At 43.4% G+C, this 20,209-nt stretch overlaps 1 protein-coding gene across 1 annotated transcript in view; it reads left to right on the top strand.

Annotated features, from left to right (window-relative positions):
- The window catches only part of LOC111981644 (vacuolar protein sorting-associated protein 37D), a 48,720-nt gene that overhangs the window by 13,103 nt on the left and 15,408 nt on the right, over nucleotides 1-20,209 (top strand). Inside the window, exon 2 of the mRNA XM_024013023.2 lies at nucleotides 6,850-7,021. Within this exon, the coding sequence (XP_023868791.1) occupies nucleotides 6,850-7,021 (172 nt within the window). The remainder of the gene's footprint in view (nucleotides 1-6,849; nucleotides 7,022-20,209) is intronic.

Below are 20,209 nucleotides of genomic sequence, written 5' to 3'. Positions count from 1 at the left end.
ACATTCAATAACCACGGACAGGAACAGAATACGGACAGCGTCTGGACAGGGGAAACGACAATAATGCTGACACGGGGATGAAACAGAGGAAACAGAAAGATATAGGGAAGGCAATCAAAACGTGAAGTAGTCCAGGTGAGTTCAATGAGCGCTGATGCTCGTAATGATGGTGACAGGTGTGCATTATGAAAGGCAGCCTGGCGCAGTATAGGTGCATCAGGCGTGACAATTTCAGGTTGCCTGTGATGTGCACGCCGAGGCACTTGAAGCTTTTCATGCTCTCCCCTTCGATGTGGATGTGGGCATGCCCCCTCAGCTGTCTCCTGAAGTCCACGATCAGCTCCTTCATTTTGTTGATGTTGAGGGAGAGGTTATTTTCCTGTCAACACTCCGCCAGGGCCATCACCTCCTCCCTGTAGGCGGTCTCGTCGTTGTTGGTAATCAGGCCTACCAGTGTTGTGTCATCCATAAACTTGATGATTGGGTGAAAAGGAGTACAGGAGGGGGCTGAGCACACACCCTTGTGGGGCCCACGTGTTGAGGATCAGCGTAGCGGAGGTGTTGTTGCCTATCTTCAACACGATGGGATTGGCCCGTCGGGGAGTCCAGGTCCCAGTTGCACATGACGGGGTTCAGACCCAGGGCCCCGAGCTTAGTGATGAAGTTGGAGGGCACTATGTTGTTGAAGGCTAAGCAGTAGTCGATGAACAGCATTCTTACATGGCCAAGTCTCTTGATGATGCTGAGGGAGAGGGCTGGGTCTTAAGCAGTTCTGAGAACGCCCCTTTATTCATTTGAGGATGGGGGCCCTTGTTATTAAGTCCCTATTTCTAAGACTTCTTATTTTCCTCCATTTGATTAATAATGAAAGAACCCAGCTTAAAGACTCGCTGGTATGTCAGCCCATCATAGCTAACTGAAATACTTTTTTCTATGTGCTTCATGAACCTCAAAGTCTGAGACGATTACGGTTTTAAGTATTGGGGAAAGAAATGTATTTTGGACCCACAAAGTTTCTATGATTATTACAGTGGAGTGTTTCTAAAAAGCCTCATATGTCCAGCCAGACACTTTCCACTGAACTGGATTCCCGGGAGCAATGATATAGTTTTGAAGTTGGCCAAAGTTAGAAACAGACGTCTTCATGCTGACTGCCGAGAGAAGCATTTAATTAGTAATTGATTCTCACCCTGATCCAGAAGTCTTGGACTTTCTTTTCAGATAAGGCGGGCAGTGTGAAATGTTCTCTCATTCCCTGTACATTAACTGCCTCCAATTACAGAAGTATTATCTAACATTTTGCTCTGTGGTTTCAGCTTGCGGAAATGGAAACATTCAATCCGAAGAAGACTTTATCTACCCTTCCATTTTGGGAGGTGTGAGGCATACAACGCACCTTTGCTCAGAGACCACTATGATTGGATCAGTGGTTTCTGATTTGCTCTGGTTGGGGAGTGGCAGTCACTTCAGTTTCCTGTTGCAACAAGCTCATGTGGTTTCAGTCGAGAAGTGAAGGTTATTCGTACATTTTGAAGTTGAAAGAAACCACAGTTGAGCCAGGACCATGCCCTGAACTTTAGTCACTGTCACTAGCCAGCTACCACCCGGTACACAGAGAGATTTCTGCTCTATGTACATAGTCATGGAACACTGGTCACTTTAATAATGTTTACATACTGTTTTACCCACTTCATATTTATATTCTATTGCTGGACATGCACTATTCTATCCTACATATACTACATATACAGTGCCTTTGGGAAGTAGTCAGACCCCTTGACGGTTTCCACATTTTGTTACGTTACAGCCTTATTCGAAAATATATTAAATTAAAAAAAGATCTACACACAATACCCCAAAATGACAAAGGGAAAACAGTTTTTTAGAAATGTATTCTAAATAGTAAACAGAAATACTTTATTTACATAAATATTCAGAGCCTTTACTATGAGACTCAAAATTGAGCTCAGGTGCATCCTGTTTCCATTGATCATTTATTATTTTATTTCACCTTTATTTAACCAGGTAGGCCAGTTGAGAACAAGTTCTCATTTACAACTGCGACCTGGCCAAGATAAAACAAAGCAGTGCGACAAAAACAACAACACAGAGTTACACATGGGATAAACAAACGTACAGTCAAAAACACAATAGATCTATGTACAGTGTGTGCAAATGTAGTAAGGTTATGTAGGTAGGGCAATAAATAGGCTATAGTGGTGAAATAATTACAATTTAGCATTAACACTGGAGTGATAGATGTGCAGATGATGATGTGCAAGTAGAGATACTGGGGTGCAAAAGAGCAAAACAATTTATAATATGGGATGAAGTAGTTGGGTGTGCTATTTACAGATGGGCTGTGTACAGGTACAGTAAGCTGCTCTGACAGCTGATGCTTAAAGTTAGTGAGGGAGATATAAGTCTCCAACTTCAGTGATTTTTGCAATTCATTCCAGTCATTGGCAGCAGAGAACTGGAAGGAAAGGCGGCCAAAGGAGGTGTTGGCTTTGGGGATGACCAGTGAAATATACCTGCTGAAGCGCGCAATACGGGTGGGTGTTGCTATGGAGACCAGTGAGCGGGGCTTTACCTAGCAAAGACTTATAGATGACCTGGAGCCAGTGGGTTTGGCGACGAATATGTAGCGAGGACCAGCCAACGAGAGCATACAAGTCGCAGTGGTGGGTAGTATATGGGGCTTTTGTGACAAAATGGATGACACTGTGATAGACTACATCCAATTTGCTGAGTAGAGTGTTGGAGGCTATTTTGTAAATGACATCGCCAAAGTCAAGAATCGGTAAGATAGTCAGTTTTACGAGGGTATGATTGGCAGCATGAGTGAAGGAGGCTTCTATGCGAAATAGCAAGCCAATTCTAGATTTAATTTTGGATTGGAGATGCTTAATGTGAGTCTGGAAGGAGAGTTTACAGTCTAGCCAGACACCTAGGTATTTGTAGTTGTCCACATATTCTAAGTCAGAACCGTCCAGAGTAGTGATGCTAGGCGGGCAGGTGCGGGCAGCAATCGGTTGGAGAGCATGTATTTCGTTTTACTAGGATTTAAGAGCAGTTGAAGGCCATTCGAAATGGTCAGTGATCTGTTTGTTAACTTGGCTTTCGAAGACTTTTGAAAGGCAGGGCAGGATGGATATAAGTACATAACAGTTTGGGTCTAGAGTGTCTCCCCCTTTGAAGAGGGGGATGACCGCGGCAGCTTTCCAATCTTTAGGGATCTCAGACGATACGAAAGAGAGGTTGAACAGGCTCGTAATAGGGGTTGCATCATCCTTGAGATGTTTCTACAACTTGATTGGCATCCACGTGTGGTAAATTCAATTGATTGGACATGATTTGGAAAGGCACACATCTGTCTATATAAGGTCCCACAGTTGACAGTGCATGTCAGAGCAAAAACCAAGCCATGAGGTCGAAGGAATTGTCTGTAGAGCTCCGAGACAGGATTGTGTCGAGGCACAGATCTGGGGAAGGGTACCAAAAAATGTCTGCACCATTGAAGGTCCCCAAGAACACAGTGGCCTCTATCATTCGCCAATGGAAGAAGTTTGGAACCACCAAGACTCTTCCTGGCCGCCAGACCAAACTGAGCAATCGGGGGAGAAGGGCCTTGGTCAGGGAGGTGACCAAGTACCCAATGGTCACTCTGACAGAGCTCTAGAGTTCCTCTGTGGAGATGGGAGAACATTCCAGAAGGACAACCATCTCTGCAGCACTCCACCAATCAGGCCTAGATGGTAGAGTGGGCAGACGGAAGCCACTCCTCAGTAAAAGGCACATGACAGCCCGCTTGGAGTTTGCCAAAAGGCACCTAAAGACTCTCTGACCATGAGAAACAAGATTTTCTAGTCTGAGGAATCCAAGATTGAAGTCTTTGGCCTGAATGCCTAGCGTCACGTCTGGAGGAAACCTGGCACCATCCCTACGGTGAAACATGGTGGTGGCAGCATCATGCTGTGGGCATGTTTTTCAGCCTAAGAGACTGGGAGACTAGTCAAGATCGAGGCAAAGTGAACAGAGCTAAGTACAGAGTGATCCTTGATGAAAACCTGCTCCAGAGCACTCAGGACCTCAGACTGGTGCCATGGTTCACCTTCCAACAGGACAACAACCCTAAGCACACAGCCAAGACAATGCAGGAGTGTTTTTGGGACAGGTCTCTTAATGTCCTTGAGTGGCCCAGCCAGAGCCCGGACTTGAACCCGATCAAACATCTTTGGAGAGACCTGAAAATAGCTGTGCAGCAACGTTCCCCATGCAACCTGACAGAGCTTGAGAGGATCTGCAGAGAAGAATGGGAGAAACTCCCCAAATACAGTTGTGCTAAGCTTGTAGCGTCATACCCAAGAAGACTTGATGCTGTAATCGCTGCTAAAGGTGCTTCAACAAAGTACTGAGTAAAGGATCTGAACACTTATGTAAATGTGATATTTCAGTTTTTTTTATTTCTAATGCATTTGCAAAAATGTAAAAAAAACAATTTTCGCTTTGTCATTATGGGATATTGTGTGTGGAAAAAACTATTTAATCATTTTTAGAATAAGGCTGTAACGTAACAAAATGTGGAAAAAGTCAAGGGGTCTTAATACTTTCCGAAGGCACTGTATATGACATGTACTGTCCATAATGTCTATACATCCCATCATATACATATATATTTATATTCTGGATTCTGATATTGCTCATCCTAATATTTGTATATTTCTTAATTCCATTATTTTACTTTATATTTGCGTGTTTTGTATTGTTAGATGTAACTGCACTGTTGGAGCTAGGAACATAAGCATTTCGCTGCACCCGGAAGAACACCTGTTAAATATGTGTATGCGACCAATAACATTTGATTTGATTTGACTGAGCATTTCAAATCCATAATTCAAGCTGCAAGAAAACTCAATGCACCCCCACTACATCAGTGACAAAGATCACTATTAGTGACTGTGACTCAGTAACTTACCCCACTTTCTGATGTCACTGAGAAGCTTTTCCTCCTTGGCTATTTCTCAGTCTCAATCACTTTCAACAGACAAACTTTGTTGTGTGTTTGATTGTAGAAATGACGCAATGAACATAAATTCTCACATTCCTGTAAGCAAATAATTTCAAGTGGAGGCTTTCCACATGGATACAGCTAAACTGTGTTTTGGTCTTAAAGCAGAATATCATGTGAGGCAAGAATCTCATATTCATTGAAGAAATAAATCATTAATCCTCTATGCTTTGGTGAGCTCAGCCAGAGTTAACAATATCCTGAGTTTTACACTGTGAAATTGGCAGCTAAAAAAACCTAATAATTTCACTTGAGGCAGATGGAAAACAGTGAATCCTTATAAAACCTCCATGCTCTTTTGGCCTCAGACAATTGAAGTTAACAGTGGGGTTTGTGGTTTGCTGTCCTGTCTATGCTATGCAAATGTCTTCCATGACGACATTTTTGAATTCCTCCTGAGCTCCATAGCTAAAGGTTGCCGGTGGCTGTTGGATTCATCTTGAAGGAGCCTTTTGTGTCGTTTTGGGAACAAACTGGATGGGAGCCCCCAATGACAGGCCACAGAATCTCTTCATCATCTTTCTAATTTGGTCCAGAGCGATGCATAGTAAAAAAGCCACTGGACACGCCATTAGTTCCTGACCGTTGGGGCTAGCCCTTTATTAAATGGAATAGTTCTCAATGCATCATTTCTAATTGTCCTTCAGTTTGGGGGTTATTGCCATATATGGATGCTTACTTAAATGCTAAATGGATTTTTGCTTAATTGAAGCCTTAGTCTGCGGAACTGTCACTGTTAATTACTGTGCATATATGAATGTTCTTGCTTGTGGTATGAAGATTGATGAAAGTGTAAGCAATAGCCTGAATTTAGTCCTGAGTTTGGTTTTTAAACAACTTTAAAGGGCTGATATGTGAAGTAAGCAAAATTGGACTTCACTCATGCCAAGTCATCAACTGAATGCTCCCAGTGTGTATGACAAAGCCACAAGCGTAGCCATGCTGTCCATGTGTAACATGAGCAAGGCTCTTGACCAGGAATTCAGTCCGCTGTTTGCCAGACGTGGAAAGTCACATTGGTTTTGGGAATGTGGCCTAAAAGTATTTTTTTTTAACACCAACTTTTATTTATCTTGTTTAACACATCTTTACTTAACCATCACATGAAAGTAGATTTGAGACTGGCTGAGTTGCTCTTAGTATTATGTGCCCTCAGCTTTCTTTAGCCTGGCTGAGAACATCTTTTCATACATTCAATATGTAGCATAGACTTACTGACTGAAGTTCACACCACGGAACACGTTTTGTTCTTAACTTAACTGGCCGTCTAGCATGTATGTATTGTATATACACCCTTGTTCCTTCCTGTGTTTCTAACCCCCAATGACTCTGTTGTTTCTCACAGTTTCATACTTTCCCCTTTGACTAATCCCCTTGCTGTTGCTTTCTCTGCTCAAACCCTATGAGACAAAGTGTTCCAGCTCACTACATTTCAATCTCAATGTGTAGAGCATTTCATGCAGAGTGAGGTTAGCCTTGAAGATCTGTTGTTGCTTGACAAATATTTGATTAACTATACATTCTCAGTTGAGCAGATTTGTAAACATCAATCTCTAAATAGCTAAATAAATAAGTACTTTTCAACTGTAATGCCAACGTTAAACTCCTGTTTATCAAGATGTTGTATGTGGGTTGATACACCAGTATTACTGGAATACTATTTTAAACATGGCACGCCATCATCATAGTCTGCTATTGTTTTAGTTAATCAATTGACCTTTTCTTTGAGTGTGCTGAGCTGTACATCCTCAGGGTCCTGATGCCATGTTTGTCTCCAGTTTCAGGCGCTGCAGGTGGACAGAGAGATCCTGCTGACCTCCAACCGGAGCTTGGCCGAGGAGAGCATCGCCAGGCGACCCCGCCTCAACAACGGAAAACTCCAGCTGGCCGAGAAATACAAGGAGCTGGCCAATCTGGCAACCAACTGTTGGGAAAAACAGAGCCGGCTCGGTGAGTCTACATGTGCCCAAGAGAGACAGAGGAGAAAGGAAGGGAAGACTGTCTTTGTTTCTTTTCTGTTACCAGATGTTCAGGGAATAATGCTGTCCACCATGAGTCAGGATTAAGAATATACACAGACATCTGGATAAGAATGTATGTAAATATATGTCTTATTGTCTGTGTGTGGTGTGATCATAGACCAGGGAATGAGGTTTTGATGAGCTGTTCTAGCAGACCATTTTTTATGTAAGCTGCAAATGGTTTATTAATAACATTCAAACAACCCCAGGGCGTGTGCCTTTGTGTCGGTGGAAACACATCCCAGAGCAACAAGGTTCCATAACAACACACCCTAATGTCCACTGTGTTTAATTTATGAGGCAGCGATGAACAGTGTCACAACCTCTTGTGTGGATTGTTATCCTATATGACTGGTTGGCTGGGTGAAATCTGCTGGCATTGTTGGGATCCAAACCATGGTCCACCCCTCTCCCATCCCGTCCCCCTCATGGGTGTGAGGGTTGGAGCCAGAGGTGGGGGTGTAACAGAGCTATCGTATCCCCATAGGTGAGCTCAGGCCAAGGGGTTCCCACCTGGCTGTTTCACCCCACTTTCAACACTAGCCAAGAATAACCACTGGAGCAGGTATGAAATAGAAGTCCTGCTCCACATGAGCCTGTTTCACTTCTCGAACAGTGAACTCTACTAAGGAAGCTGTTTTTTTATATTCCATTTGGCCAAAATGATGAAATATTATTGTGTTCCTCCCTGTTAAAATCTCATTTTATTAGTCACATGCGCCGAGTACAACAGCACCTTACAGTGAAATGCTTACTTACTTAACCAACAATACAGTTAAAAAAAAATATGAGTAAGAATAAGCAATAAAAGTAACAAGTAATTAAACAGCAGCAGTAAAATAACAATAGTGAGACTATACACAGGGGGGTACCGGTACAGAGTCAATGTGTGGGGGCACCGGTTAGTTGAGGTAATATATACATGTAGGGAGAGTTATTAAAGTGACTATGCATAGATGATAACAACAGAGAGTAGCAGCGGTGTAAAGGGGTTGGGGGGGGTGCAATGCGAATAGTCTGGGTGGCCATTTGATTAGATGTTCAGGAGTCTTATGGCTTGGGGGTAGAAACTGTTTAGAAGCCTCTTGGACCTAGACTTGGCACTCCGGTACCGCTTGCCGTGAGGTAGCAGAGAGAACAGTCTACGACTAGTGTGACTGGAGTTTTTGACAATTTTTAGGGCCTTCCTCTGACACCGCTTGGTGTAGAGGTCCTGGATGGCAGGAAGCTTGGCCCCAGTGATGTACTGAGCCATACGCACTACCCTCTGTAGTGCCTTGCGGTCGGAAGCCGAGCAGCTATGCCAGGCAGTGATGCAACCAGTCAGGATGCTCTCGATGGTGCAGCTGTAGAACCTTTTGAGGATCTGAGGACCCATGACAAATCTTTTCAGTCTCCTGAGGGGGAATAGGTTTTGTCGTGCCCTCTTCTCGACTGTCTTGGTGTGCTTGGACCATGTTAGTTTGTTGGTGATGTGTACACCAAGGAACTTGAAGTTCTCAAACTGCTCCACTACAGCCCCGTCGATGAAAATGTTTTCTTCTTGGCTGTGTAAGAAACTGACTGTTTTCTCACAGTCAGACAGACTTACACATCTCAGAGTCATCTTTGGCTCGCTGAACCAAAGAATATGTTATTCAAACAGACAGAAATATAAACAGAATACAGTATAAAATCATTTTTCATAGATATGGTACTGTTCATGCATCTTGTTTAGCTACCCACGAGGCCAAAGGGAACGGCAGGAACCTCAGCACCCAAAGAAGAGCAATCACTCTAACCTCATCGGGCTGAGTAATTGCATGGTTTAGTCCGCAGTGGCCCTCATTACAAACCAGACAACGCGATTTTCAAGTTTTTTTTAAATGTACAGATAGCCAGGGGCACAGTTCAACACACAAAATTCACAAACAAAGTATTTGTGTTTAGTGAGTCTGCCAGATCAGAGGCAGTAGGGATGACCAGGGATGTTCTCTTGATAAGTGTGTGAATTATACAATTCCTGTCCTGCTAAGCATTCAAAATGTAACGAGTACTTTTGGGTGTCAGGAAAAATGTATGGAGTAAAAAGTACATTATTTTCTTTAGGAATGTAGTGGAGTAAAAGTTGTCAAAAATATAAATAGTAAAGAAAAAGTGCAGATACCCCAAAACCTACTTAAGTACTTTACACTACTGCCAAGTGGTGCAGCAAATCTATTTGTCAGGCCTTTTGCCTGCTGCTATCAGGTAGTTCAAATACAAGGGAAAGTTTCACATGACTGTAGAGAACGGTTTCCAAAAGCCTCTGAAGGCAGGTGGCCCACTACTCAGGCTCGGTTTTCTCTGCTGTAACTGTGTGCATGCTCACCAGCTAATGGTCATGGTAAATATTGGGCGCATCAATGCCAGCAGGAAACTGAACAGTTGTCAGGGGATTTTGGGAGGTGGAAAGGGGCCTTGTCTTTGCTTAGCAGAGTCATGCTGTTGACAGAACAATAGTAGAGCTGCACCAGTAGGGTATGTGAGAACTCTTAGCTTTAGCAGAGCAGCAGCCGCTCAGTAGAGGAAGCTTTAAACCCCTCTTCCTGAATCCTGAGCCTCATGGGTGAAACTCAGAAAAATGTTACTCTTCATGAGTCGGGCTGAAGCAGGGGCTGTTCAGCTCCACGTGTTTAAATCAGTTAACTATTTTGATGTTTAGACAAACTTATCCATATTATGTACAGATAGGAAATCTCAAAACCAGCAGATTTAAACTGATCCTTGTGTACAACCAGCATGTTTTGTAGCCCGTCGTTTCTCCCCTTTTCTCCCTTTCTACAGCCTTAGCAGCTGTCCAATGATGGAAGGAGGGTGGAATGTTCACCTTCCTGCCACCACACACACACACACACACACACACACACACAGCACACACACACACACACACACACACACACACACACACACACACACACACACACACCACACACACACACACACACACACACACACACACACACACACATACACAACAACACAGAACCAACACAACACACACACACACACTGTACCAACACCCCAGCTGCACCAGCAAAGCAGGATGGGTGGGAGTCCTTCCTTCCTCCACAAAACATCTGATTCTCATTTGGCCTGACGACGGGGAAAAGACGGGGGAAAATTGTGGGAAAAAAGGAAGAATTCCTGAGGCAAGCAATCGCAGAGGGTTAGAGTCTAACTGTTAGACTGTGTTTTGGCTCAAGGTGAAGACCTATTGAGTAATGCAGCTTGCTTAGAGATGGAAGACATTGAAGGGATAATCCAACCCCAGAAATAAAAATCATGAAACTCCTGTCAATTTGGTGAAAGCCTATGTTCTATCAGTGGGTAAAATAATTGTTTCCTCCATGATTTAAATTCTATGTGGTCCATCTGCGAAATCAGGAAATTGTGTACGAGCACATCATAGCTACATGGTTCTCGTAATAGTAGATAGGGGATAACACACTATAACATTTAATAACGCTTTTAAAACAATTACCTGCACTCTAGATCACCAAATCAGCCAATAGATGGTATGTGCATACCCATCTAGAACACATCCATCCATTTATATCATCATGACAAAGTATACAGTGCCTTGCAAAAGTATTCATCCCCCTTTCATTTTTCCTATTTTGTTGCATTACAACCTATAATTTAAATTGATTTTTATTTTTATTTCATGTAATGGACATACACAAAATAGTCACAATTGGTGAGGTGAAATGAAAAAAAAAACTTGTTTAAAATAATTCAACAAAAAAAAATTCGGAAAAGTGTTGCTATTTGTGTAGCTATGTGTAGCTATTTTTATGCTTATATTTTTTGACATTTGGTAAGCTATTTGTTAGTCAACTTGTCTATATATAAGGGCACAAGGCGAGACCCAGATGCAGATGGTTTGAGTCTTGATATTTATTAAACAATCCGAAAGGGGTAGGCAAGAGAATGGTCGTGGACACGCAAAAGGTCAAAACCAGTTCAGGAGTCCAGGAGGTACAGAGTGGCAGGAAGAATGGTCAGGCAGGCGGGTACGGAGTCCAGAAAACAGGCAAGGGTCAAAAACTGTGAGGACTAGCAAACGAGAATAGAAGCAGGAGTACGGGAAAAACGCTGGTTGACTTGAAAGGCATACAAGACAAACTTGCACAGAGAGACAGGACACACAGGGATATAAACACCAGGGAAATAAGCGACACCTGGAAGGGGGTGGAGACAATCACAAGACATGTGAAACAGATCAGGGTGTGACACTATAATTACATACATGCAGATTCTCTTTTGTCATTACTTGATTTTATCTAGAATACTACTTAAAGCCTTGCTCACCAGAATGTCATAAATCGATAGAAAGATCAATGCATCGTCAACAATCGAATTGAAATCGGTAAAGTTTTCTCTTTCACTTCTGCTTCACTCACACAGGAGAGCTGAGTAGATCATGTGAGACAAAAGTGAGAGACAAGAATTAAACAAATAAATCACAGCTAGGGTTGGGCGGTATCCAGACTAAGCGTAAACCAGATGTGATGGCAGATCGCTGCAGAATGCTGTGGTAGCCATGCTGGTTAAGTGTGCCTTGAATTCTAAATAAATCACAGACAGTGTCACCAGCAAAGCACCCCCACACCATCACACTTCCTCCTCCATGCTTCACGGTGGGAACCACACATAATCCGTTCACTTACTCTGCGTCTCACAAAGACACAGCGGTTGGAGCCAAAATTCTCAAATTTGGACTCATCAGACCAAAGGACAGATTTCCACTGGTCTAATGTCCATTGCTTATGTTTCTTGGCCCAAGCAATTCGACCATGAAGGCCTGATTCACACAGTCTCCTCTGAACAGTTGATGTTGAGATGTGTCTGTTACTTGAACTCTGTGAAGCATTTATGTTCCTGATTGACTTAAGAAGGAAAGAAATTCCACAAATCAAATTTTAACAAGGCACACCTGTTAATTGAAATGCATTCCAGGTAACTACCTCATGAAGCTGGTTGAGAGAATGCCAAGAGTGTGCAAAGCTGTCGTCAAGGCAAAGGGTGGCTACTTTGAATAGTCTCAAATATAAAATATATTTTGATTTGTTTAACACTTTTTTTGGTTACTACATGATTCCATATGTGTTATTTCATTGTTTTGATGTCTTCACCATTATTCTACAATGTAGGAAATAGTAAAAATAAATAAAACCCCTTGAATGAGGAGGTGTGTCCAAACTTTTGACTGGTACTGTATATTGGAAGGAGCTACCGAATGTCATTTTTGGTGAGTTTGGACATTTACAAATGAATGTGAACAAGAGACATTGTGCAAATTAACAATGTTTTGCCGCGTGCTTGTCTGATGGAAGAACAGTAATGGCTCTGGTTCAGCATATGTACACGCTGTGTCTGTGTGGGGTCTGGAATCGCTAGGGCAACAGGCCTGCCTGCTCTGCTCGGAAAAGAGGGGGGGACAGATGGGCCGAGAATGGAAAGGAGAAAAAAATGCAAGAAAATCAAGATAGCATTGGCAGCTGTACAGATTTCTCAAACATGGCAGAAAGCTAACACTATATCATGCCCCATCTGCTTATTAATTCAACCACTTACTTAGATAACTAGCAAGTTAAACTTAGGAGTCACGTTAATGGCAAATTCAGCATTTTTCACGCAGAGAAAAAAGATACAAGTCACAATAATTATCTTGCTTAAATGCAGATCTAAAATGCTTTTTATTAAGCAAAACATTAGGAAATGTAGCTGGCTACATTCTTTTATGATAAACTTTGCAAATATTATGGCCATGCATTGTTTTTGCAAAAAATACCTTGATTTTTTTGTAAGCTTGTTTACTTGTGTGGCTTCCAGCTAAATAGCTTTGCACTTCTTTTGTCATCTGATGAAAATGTAGCTATTTTCTGCCGAATTTGTTGCACTAATATATATACTGTAAAGGAAAAATATAATTGCGCTCCCTGATCACTCTGTTGAAGCAAAAAAACAGTGTTGACGTGCCATATAAAATGTGACCCGTCAATACACAGCTGGACTCACCTGCTCCCGCCATCTCCTGTTGTGCTATTTACAAACAAACACGTGTCTGGCTCAACAGTTCGGGGGAACTATGGTAAGTTTCATAATGTAAAATAATGTGACAGGTTAAATGAAGAACGTGATCTGCTTTATCTCCTATCTACTTAAAATCTAGCTACAAATATAAAAACGTATTTAAAAACTTCAAAGGAATAGTTAACGGTATTGGCGGTATTGAAAAACCATCTTGTGGCTATTTCCAAATACCCAATATATGGTATACATGGTATATCGCTGAAGCCTGATCACAGCAAAGGAATGTAGTTTGTGAGCTTGAAAATGAACATCCTGACATTCTGAGTCAGGGTGCTCTGCAATCATCCTACTATTGACAAGGATAATGTGGCATTTCTTATTTGTCAGAATGAAATGAGTGGGTCCTGCCTTGATGACTGTATTAGATTTACACTACTTGTCCTATAGATTTTTAAATTAATACTTGGAATAATCTGATAGCTAGTCCTTGTTCACGGAATAACATGCTAGCTGGTAGGGCTGGGAATTGCCACGATATGTATTGCGATTCTCATGATTCTATAGGTATTGTGATTCGATACTGTGATTTTATTGCGATTCGACAAGAGAGCCATGAGATAACAAGTTTTGATCAGTAATGTAAATAAAAGTGCTAGCTCCCCAATACTGGAGTTTTGGTGCAGGTACCACCACCTAGTGCAAAGATAATATTGCGATATTGTCAATCACGTTATCTGTATCTAACTTAGAACACAGCAAGCTAGCTACATTACATTACTAAAGTTGCTGTGGTCTAAGTTGGGAGTCACTTTACAGCTTGAATTTATGGTATCACGTTTCTATAACTAAATAGTTAGATTACAAATCAATAAAAAATACTTTACCTGATAGCAGTTTGTCGGACGAAGATCTGTCTCGAAATGTCACCAGCTGTCTACTACCTTAGATACAGATAACGTGATTGGCAGACGAGATCAACAGAGATAGTACCATGGATAGTACACGCGTTATCTGGTTTACGGTTTAGTACTCAGCGGCGTTTTCCTGTCCAGCTAGCGAACATGAATGTAAGTTTTACGAGAATTGGCATTGCCAACAAACAGAAATGTGTTAAAAATAAATAAAAATACACAATATGTATAAATCAGCTCCTCCCTCGATAAAGATCAATCACCTCGACAAAGATCGATCATCTCGACAGAGATCGATCAAAGAAAAAACATGAAGGGACCCCCCCAGGTGGGTAAAAGAATCAGGTGATTGCAAATGTGAAATGAAGGACCTAGACAAACGAAGTCCACTTTGAGTGACCATGACGTGTAAGGCCTTTAATGGCCGCTCACACACCCACATCTTTAGACTGATCGGAAGCCAGCTACTTTAGTGTGAAGGTGTGAGATCGCACAGTGACTGGTGGAAGAGTCAGAAATGTCTCAGTTTCATTTTGGTATGGGTGTTGGTAGGGGTAGTTATCTAATTTGGATTAAGGCTATTGAACTCCCCTTACACTACTCTTTACCACATGGGGGGAGAATGGGGCCCTTTGCAGGCTTTAGTACTCGATCTCCCTGACAATCAAACCACAACTGCCAGCTAGACAAAGACAGCCCTCACTTACTGTATGTGTAACAAATGGAAAAAAGTTTTTCTTAGCATTGCACATTCCAATGGGAATTGTGTACCCATAGTTTTGTGCAATTTAGCAAAGATCACAATGAGACTCATATTCAGGGGTTTTATGATCTAAATGTATGTTTTATAAATTCTATACATTTGTTTGCATTTTTAATATAAGGGGTGATATAAATAGTTTAGGCCATGTTATCCGTGGAGGCTCCTCAGAGGAGGAAGGGGAGGACTATCCTCAGTGAATTTCATAAAAATAAATAATAGTTCAACATTAAAAAGGTTATCCTTTTTAGATAAAAGTACACTAAATATATTCACATGTCACCAAATAATTGATTAAAACACACTGTTTTGCACTGTTTTGCACACTAGCCTCAGCAGCACTCTGTAGGGTAGCACAGTGTTGTAGCCGGAGGACAGCTAGCTTCTGTCCTCCTCTGGGTACATTGACTTCAATACAACACCTAGGAGGCACATGGTTCTCACCCTATTCCATAGACTTACAAAGTAATTATGTCAACTTCCGGAGGATGTCCTCCAACCTATCAGAGCTCTTGCAGCATGAACTGACATGTTGTCCACCCAATCAAAGGATCAGAAAATGTATCTAGTACTGAATGCATAAGCTACAATTAGCACTGCAGTGCATCACATGTGGTGAGTAGTTGACTCAAAGAGAGAGAAAGACAATAGTTGAACAGTTTTGAACAAATTAATTTATTCCAAAATTAAGGAAAAGCGAGAGAGAAAGCTATTTTTGGTTCTATTTTTTTTTTAACTTTCACTTAGCTAGCAAATGCAGATAGCTAGTTTAGCCTATTTTTATTATTTTTTTTTTATTTTTTTTTCACCTTTATTTAACCAGGTAGGCTAGTTGAGAACAAGTTCTCATTTGCAACTGCGACCTGGCCAAGATAAAGCATAGCAGTGTGAACAGACAACACAGAGTTACACATGGAGTAAACAATAAACAAGTCAATAACAGTAGAAAAAAAGAGAATCTATATACAATGTGTGCAAAAGGCATGAGCGTAGGCAATAAATCGAATATTACAATTTAGCAGATTAACACTGGAAGTGATAAATCATCAGATGATCATGTGCAAGGAGAGATACTGGTGTGCAAAAAGAGCAGAAAAGTAAATAATAAAAGACAGTATGGGGGGTGAGGGTAGGGTAAATTGGGGGTGAGTTTACAGATGGACTATGTACAGCTGCAGCGATCGGTTAGCTGCTCGGATAGCAGATTTTTAAATTGTTGAGGAGATAAAAGTCCCAACTTCAGAGATTTTTGCAATTCGTTCCAGTCGCAGGCAGCAGAGAACTGGAAGGAAAGGCGTCCAAATGAGGTTTTAGCTTTAGGGATGATCAGTGAGATACACCTGCTGGAGCGCGTGCTGCGGGTGGGTGTAGCCATCGTGACCAGTGAACTGAGATAAGGCGGCACTTTACCTAGCATAGCCTTGTAGATGACCTGGAGCCAGTGGGTCTGACGACGAACATGTAGCGAGGGCCAGCCGACTAGGCATACAGGTCGCAGTGGTGGGTCGTATAGGTGCTTTAGTAACAAAACGAATGGCACTGTGATAAACTGCATCCAGTTTGCTGAGTAGAGTGTTGGAAGCTATTTTGTAGATGACATCGCCGAAGTCGAGGATCGGTAGGATAGTCAGTTTTACTAGGGTAAGTTTGGCGGCGTGAGTGAAGGAGGCTTTGTTGCGGAATAGAAAGCCCGATTCTTGATTTGATTTTGGATTGGAGATGTTTGATATGAGTCTGGAAGGAGAGTTTGCAGTCTAGCCAGACACCAGGTACTTAAGATGTCCACAATTCTAGGTCGGAACCGTCCAGGTGGTGTGCTAGTCGGGCGTGCGGGTGCAGGCAGCGAACGGTTGAAAAGCATGCATTTGTTTACTAGCGTTTAAGAGCAGTTGGAGGCCACGGAAGGAGTGTTGTATGGCATTGAAGCTCGTTTGGAGGTTAGATAGCACAGTGTCCAAGGAAGGGCCGGAAGTATATAGAATGGGTCGTCTGCGTAGAGGTGGATCAGGAATCGCCCGCAGCAAGAGCAACATCATGATGTATACAGAGAAAAGAGTCGGCCCGAGAATTGAACCCTGTGTACCCCCATAGAGACTGCCAGAGGACCGGACAACATGCCCTCCGATTTGACACACTGAACTCTGTCTGCAAAGTAGTTGGTGAACCAGGCAAGGCAGTCATTAGAAAAACCGAGGCTACTGAGTCTGCCGATAAGAATATGGTGATTGACAGAGTCGAAAGCCTTCGGCCAGGTCGATGAAGACGGCTGCACAGTAATGTCTTTTATCGATGGCGGTTATGATATCGTTTAGTACCTTGAGCGTGGCTGAGGTGCACCCGTGACCGGCTCGGAAACCGGATTGCACAGCGGAGAAGGTACGGTGGGATTCGAAATGGTCATAATCTGTTTGTTGACTTGGCTTTCGAAGACCTTAGATAGGCAGGGCAGGATGGATATAGGTCTGTAACAGTTTGGGTCCAGGGTGCTCCCCCTTTGAAGAGGGGATGACCGCGGCAGCTTTCCAATCCTTGGGGATCTCAGATGATACGAAGGAGAGGTTGAACAGGCTGGTAATAGGGGTGCGACAATGGCGGCGACAGTTTTCAGAAATAGGGGTCCAGATTGTCAAGCCCAGCTGATATTGTATGGGTCCAGGGTTTCCAGCTCTTTCAGAACATCTGCTATCTGGATTTGGGTAAAGGAGAAGCTGGGGAGGCTTGGGCGAGTAGCAGCGGGGGGGGCGGCTGTTGGCCAAGGTTGGAGTCGCCAGGAGGAAGGCATGCCAGCCATTGAGAAATGCTTTTGAAGTCTTCGATTATCACGGATTTATCGGTGGTGACCGTTTACCTAGCCTCAGTGCAGTGGCAGCTGGGAGGAGGTGCTCTTGTTCTCCATGGACTTTTACAGGTCCCAGAACTTTTGGAGGTAGAGCTACAGGATGGCGAATTTCTGCTTGAAAAAGCTGGCCTTTGCTTTCCTGACTGACTGCGTGATTGGTTCCTGACTTCCCTGAACAGTGCATATCGCGGGGGCTCTTCGAGCTATTGCAGTTCGCCACAGGATGTTTTTGTGCTGGTCGAGGGCAGTCAGGTCTGGAGTGAACCAAGGGCTATATCTGTTCTTGTTCTGCATTTTTTGAACGGAGCATGCTTGTCTAATATGGTGAGGAAGTAACATTTAAAGAATGACCAGGCATCCTCAACTGACGGGATGAGGTCAATATCCTTCCAGGGTACCCGGGCCAGGTCGATTAGAAAGGCCTGCTCGCAGAAGTTTTAGGAGCGTTTGACAGTGATGAGGGTGGTCGTTTGACCGCGGACCCGTGGCGGATACAGGCAATGAGGCAGTGATCGCTGAGATCTTGATTGAAGACAGCAGAGGTGGTGTATTTGGAGGGCAGGTTGGTCAGGATAATGTCTATTAGGGTGCCATGTTTACGGATTTAGGGTTGTACCTGGTGGGTTCCTTGATGATTTGTGTAGAGTTGAGGGCATCAAGCTTGGATTGTAGGACTGCCGGGTGTTAAGCATATCCCAGTTTAGGTCACCTAACAGAACAAACTCTGAAGCTAGATGGGGAGCGATCAATTCACAGATGGTGTCCAGGGCACAGCTGGGAGCTGAGGGGGTCGGTAGCAGGCGGCAACAGTGAGAGACTTATTTCTGGAGAGATTAATTTTTAAAATTAGAAGTTCGAACTGTTTGGGCATAGACCTGGAAAGCATGACAGAACTTTGCAGGCTATCTCTGCAGTAGATTGCAACTCCTCCCCCTTTGGCAGTTCTATCTTGACGGAAAGTGTGTATAGTTGGGTATGGAAATCTCAGAATTTTTGGTGGCCTTCCTAAGCCAGGATTCGGACACGGCAAGGACATCAGGATTGGCAGAGTGTGCTAAAGCGGTGAGTAAGGCAAACTTAGGGAGGAGGCTTCTGATGTTGACATGCATGAGGCCAAGGCTTTTTCGATCACAGAAGTCAACAAATGAGGGTGACTGGGGACATGCAGGGCCTGGGTTTACCTCCACATCACCCGAGGAACAGAGGAGTAGTAGGATGAGGGTGCGGCTAAAGGCTATCAAAACTGGTCGCCTAGAGCGTTGGGGACAAAGAATAAAAAGAGCAGATTTATGGGCGGTGTAGAATAGATTCTGGGCATAATGTGCAGACAGGGGTATGGAGGGGCGCGGGTACAGCGGAGGCAAGCCCAGGCACTGGGTGATGATAAGAGAGGTTGTATCTCTGGACATGCTGGTCTCAATGGGTGAGGTCACCGCATGTGTGGGGGTGGGACAAAGGGGGTATCAGAGGTACGGAGAGTGGAACTACAGGGTCCATTGCAAACCAAAACAATGATAATGAAACTAGCCTGAACAACAGTATGCAAGGCATATTGATATTTTGAGAGAGAGATATACAATAAGGCATAAAGTGATTGCAGGTCTTGATTGGGAGAGCTAGCTAAAACAACAGGTAAGATAACAGCAGCAATAACAGGGTGCTTAGTCTAACACAGCAACAACAGGTAAAAATGGCGACGACTAGGCAGAGAGGGTCGGATTAACTACACACAGATCCTGAGTTAAAGCACAGAGCCGACAGATAAAACACAAATAAACAGAATGGAGTACCGTGAATTAATGGACAGTCAAGCATGCATCAGCTATGTAGCCAAGTGATCATAGTGTCCAGGGGGCAGCCGTAGATGGAGCAGGGAGGCCTCCACTAAGCTAGCACGCGGCGTTTAAAGTTAGTAGCCCGGGGGGTGGTCTGCTCAGACGGAGGGGGTCTGCTCAGACGTGGTCGTGTCGACAGAGAATCCAGAGAATCCAAGCCGAATGGCGAAAGAGAGGTTGTGAATTGTAGAATTGGGTTTGCTAACTGGTGCTAGCTTCGTGGCAGTGGCGCTAACTGCGCTAGCTGCAAGCTAGCTGTGAGGATCAGAAGTAGTGGCTCAGGGATTACGGCAGGAATCCGGCGTTGTTGTCGAGAGACAGTCCGATGCTGGTAAATTGGTGAGTAATATCCAGGCTAATAACAGGGCTGGTGTCTGGGCAGAAGGTAAAAGCTACTAGCAGCGGCAAAAAAATGGCTAAATTAGCTTGTAGCTGATTTAGACCAGTTGTGATGGATTGCCAGGGCTCTGTGTCGGCAAAAAAAGGTCCAGTCCAATTGGCAAAAGAGGTATGTAGCCCAAGAATTCGCTGGTAGACCTCTTCGGCTAGCCGGCAGATGGGCCTAGCTCGAGGCTAGCTCAAGGCTAACTGGTGCTTGCTTCGGGACAGAGGTGTTTAGCCAGTAGTAGCCACTCGGTTGCAGCTAGCTAGCTGTGATAATACGGTGTAATTGTCCAGAGCTTGCGTCAGGAATCCGGTGATGTGGTAGAGAAAA

The sequence above is a fragment of the Salvelinus sp. IW2-2015 genome, linkage group LG20 (assembly GCF_002910315.2).
Source record: "Salvelinus sp. IW2-2015 linkage group LG20, ASM291031v2, whole genome shotgun sequence".
Classification (NCBI taxonomy): Eukaryota; Metazoa; Chordata; class Actinopteri; order Salmoniformes; family Salmonidae; genus Salvelinus; species Salvelinus sp. IW2-2015.
This window is presented reverse-complemented; position numbering and strand designations above follow the sequence as displayed.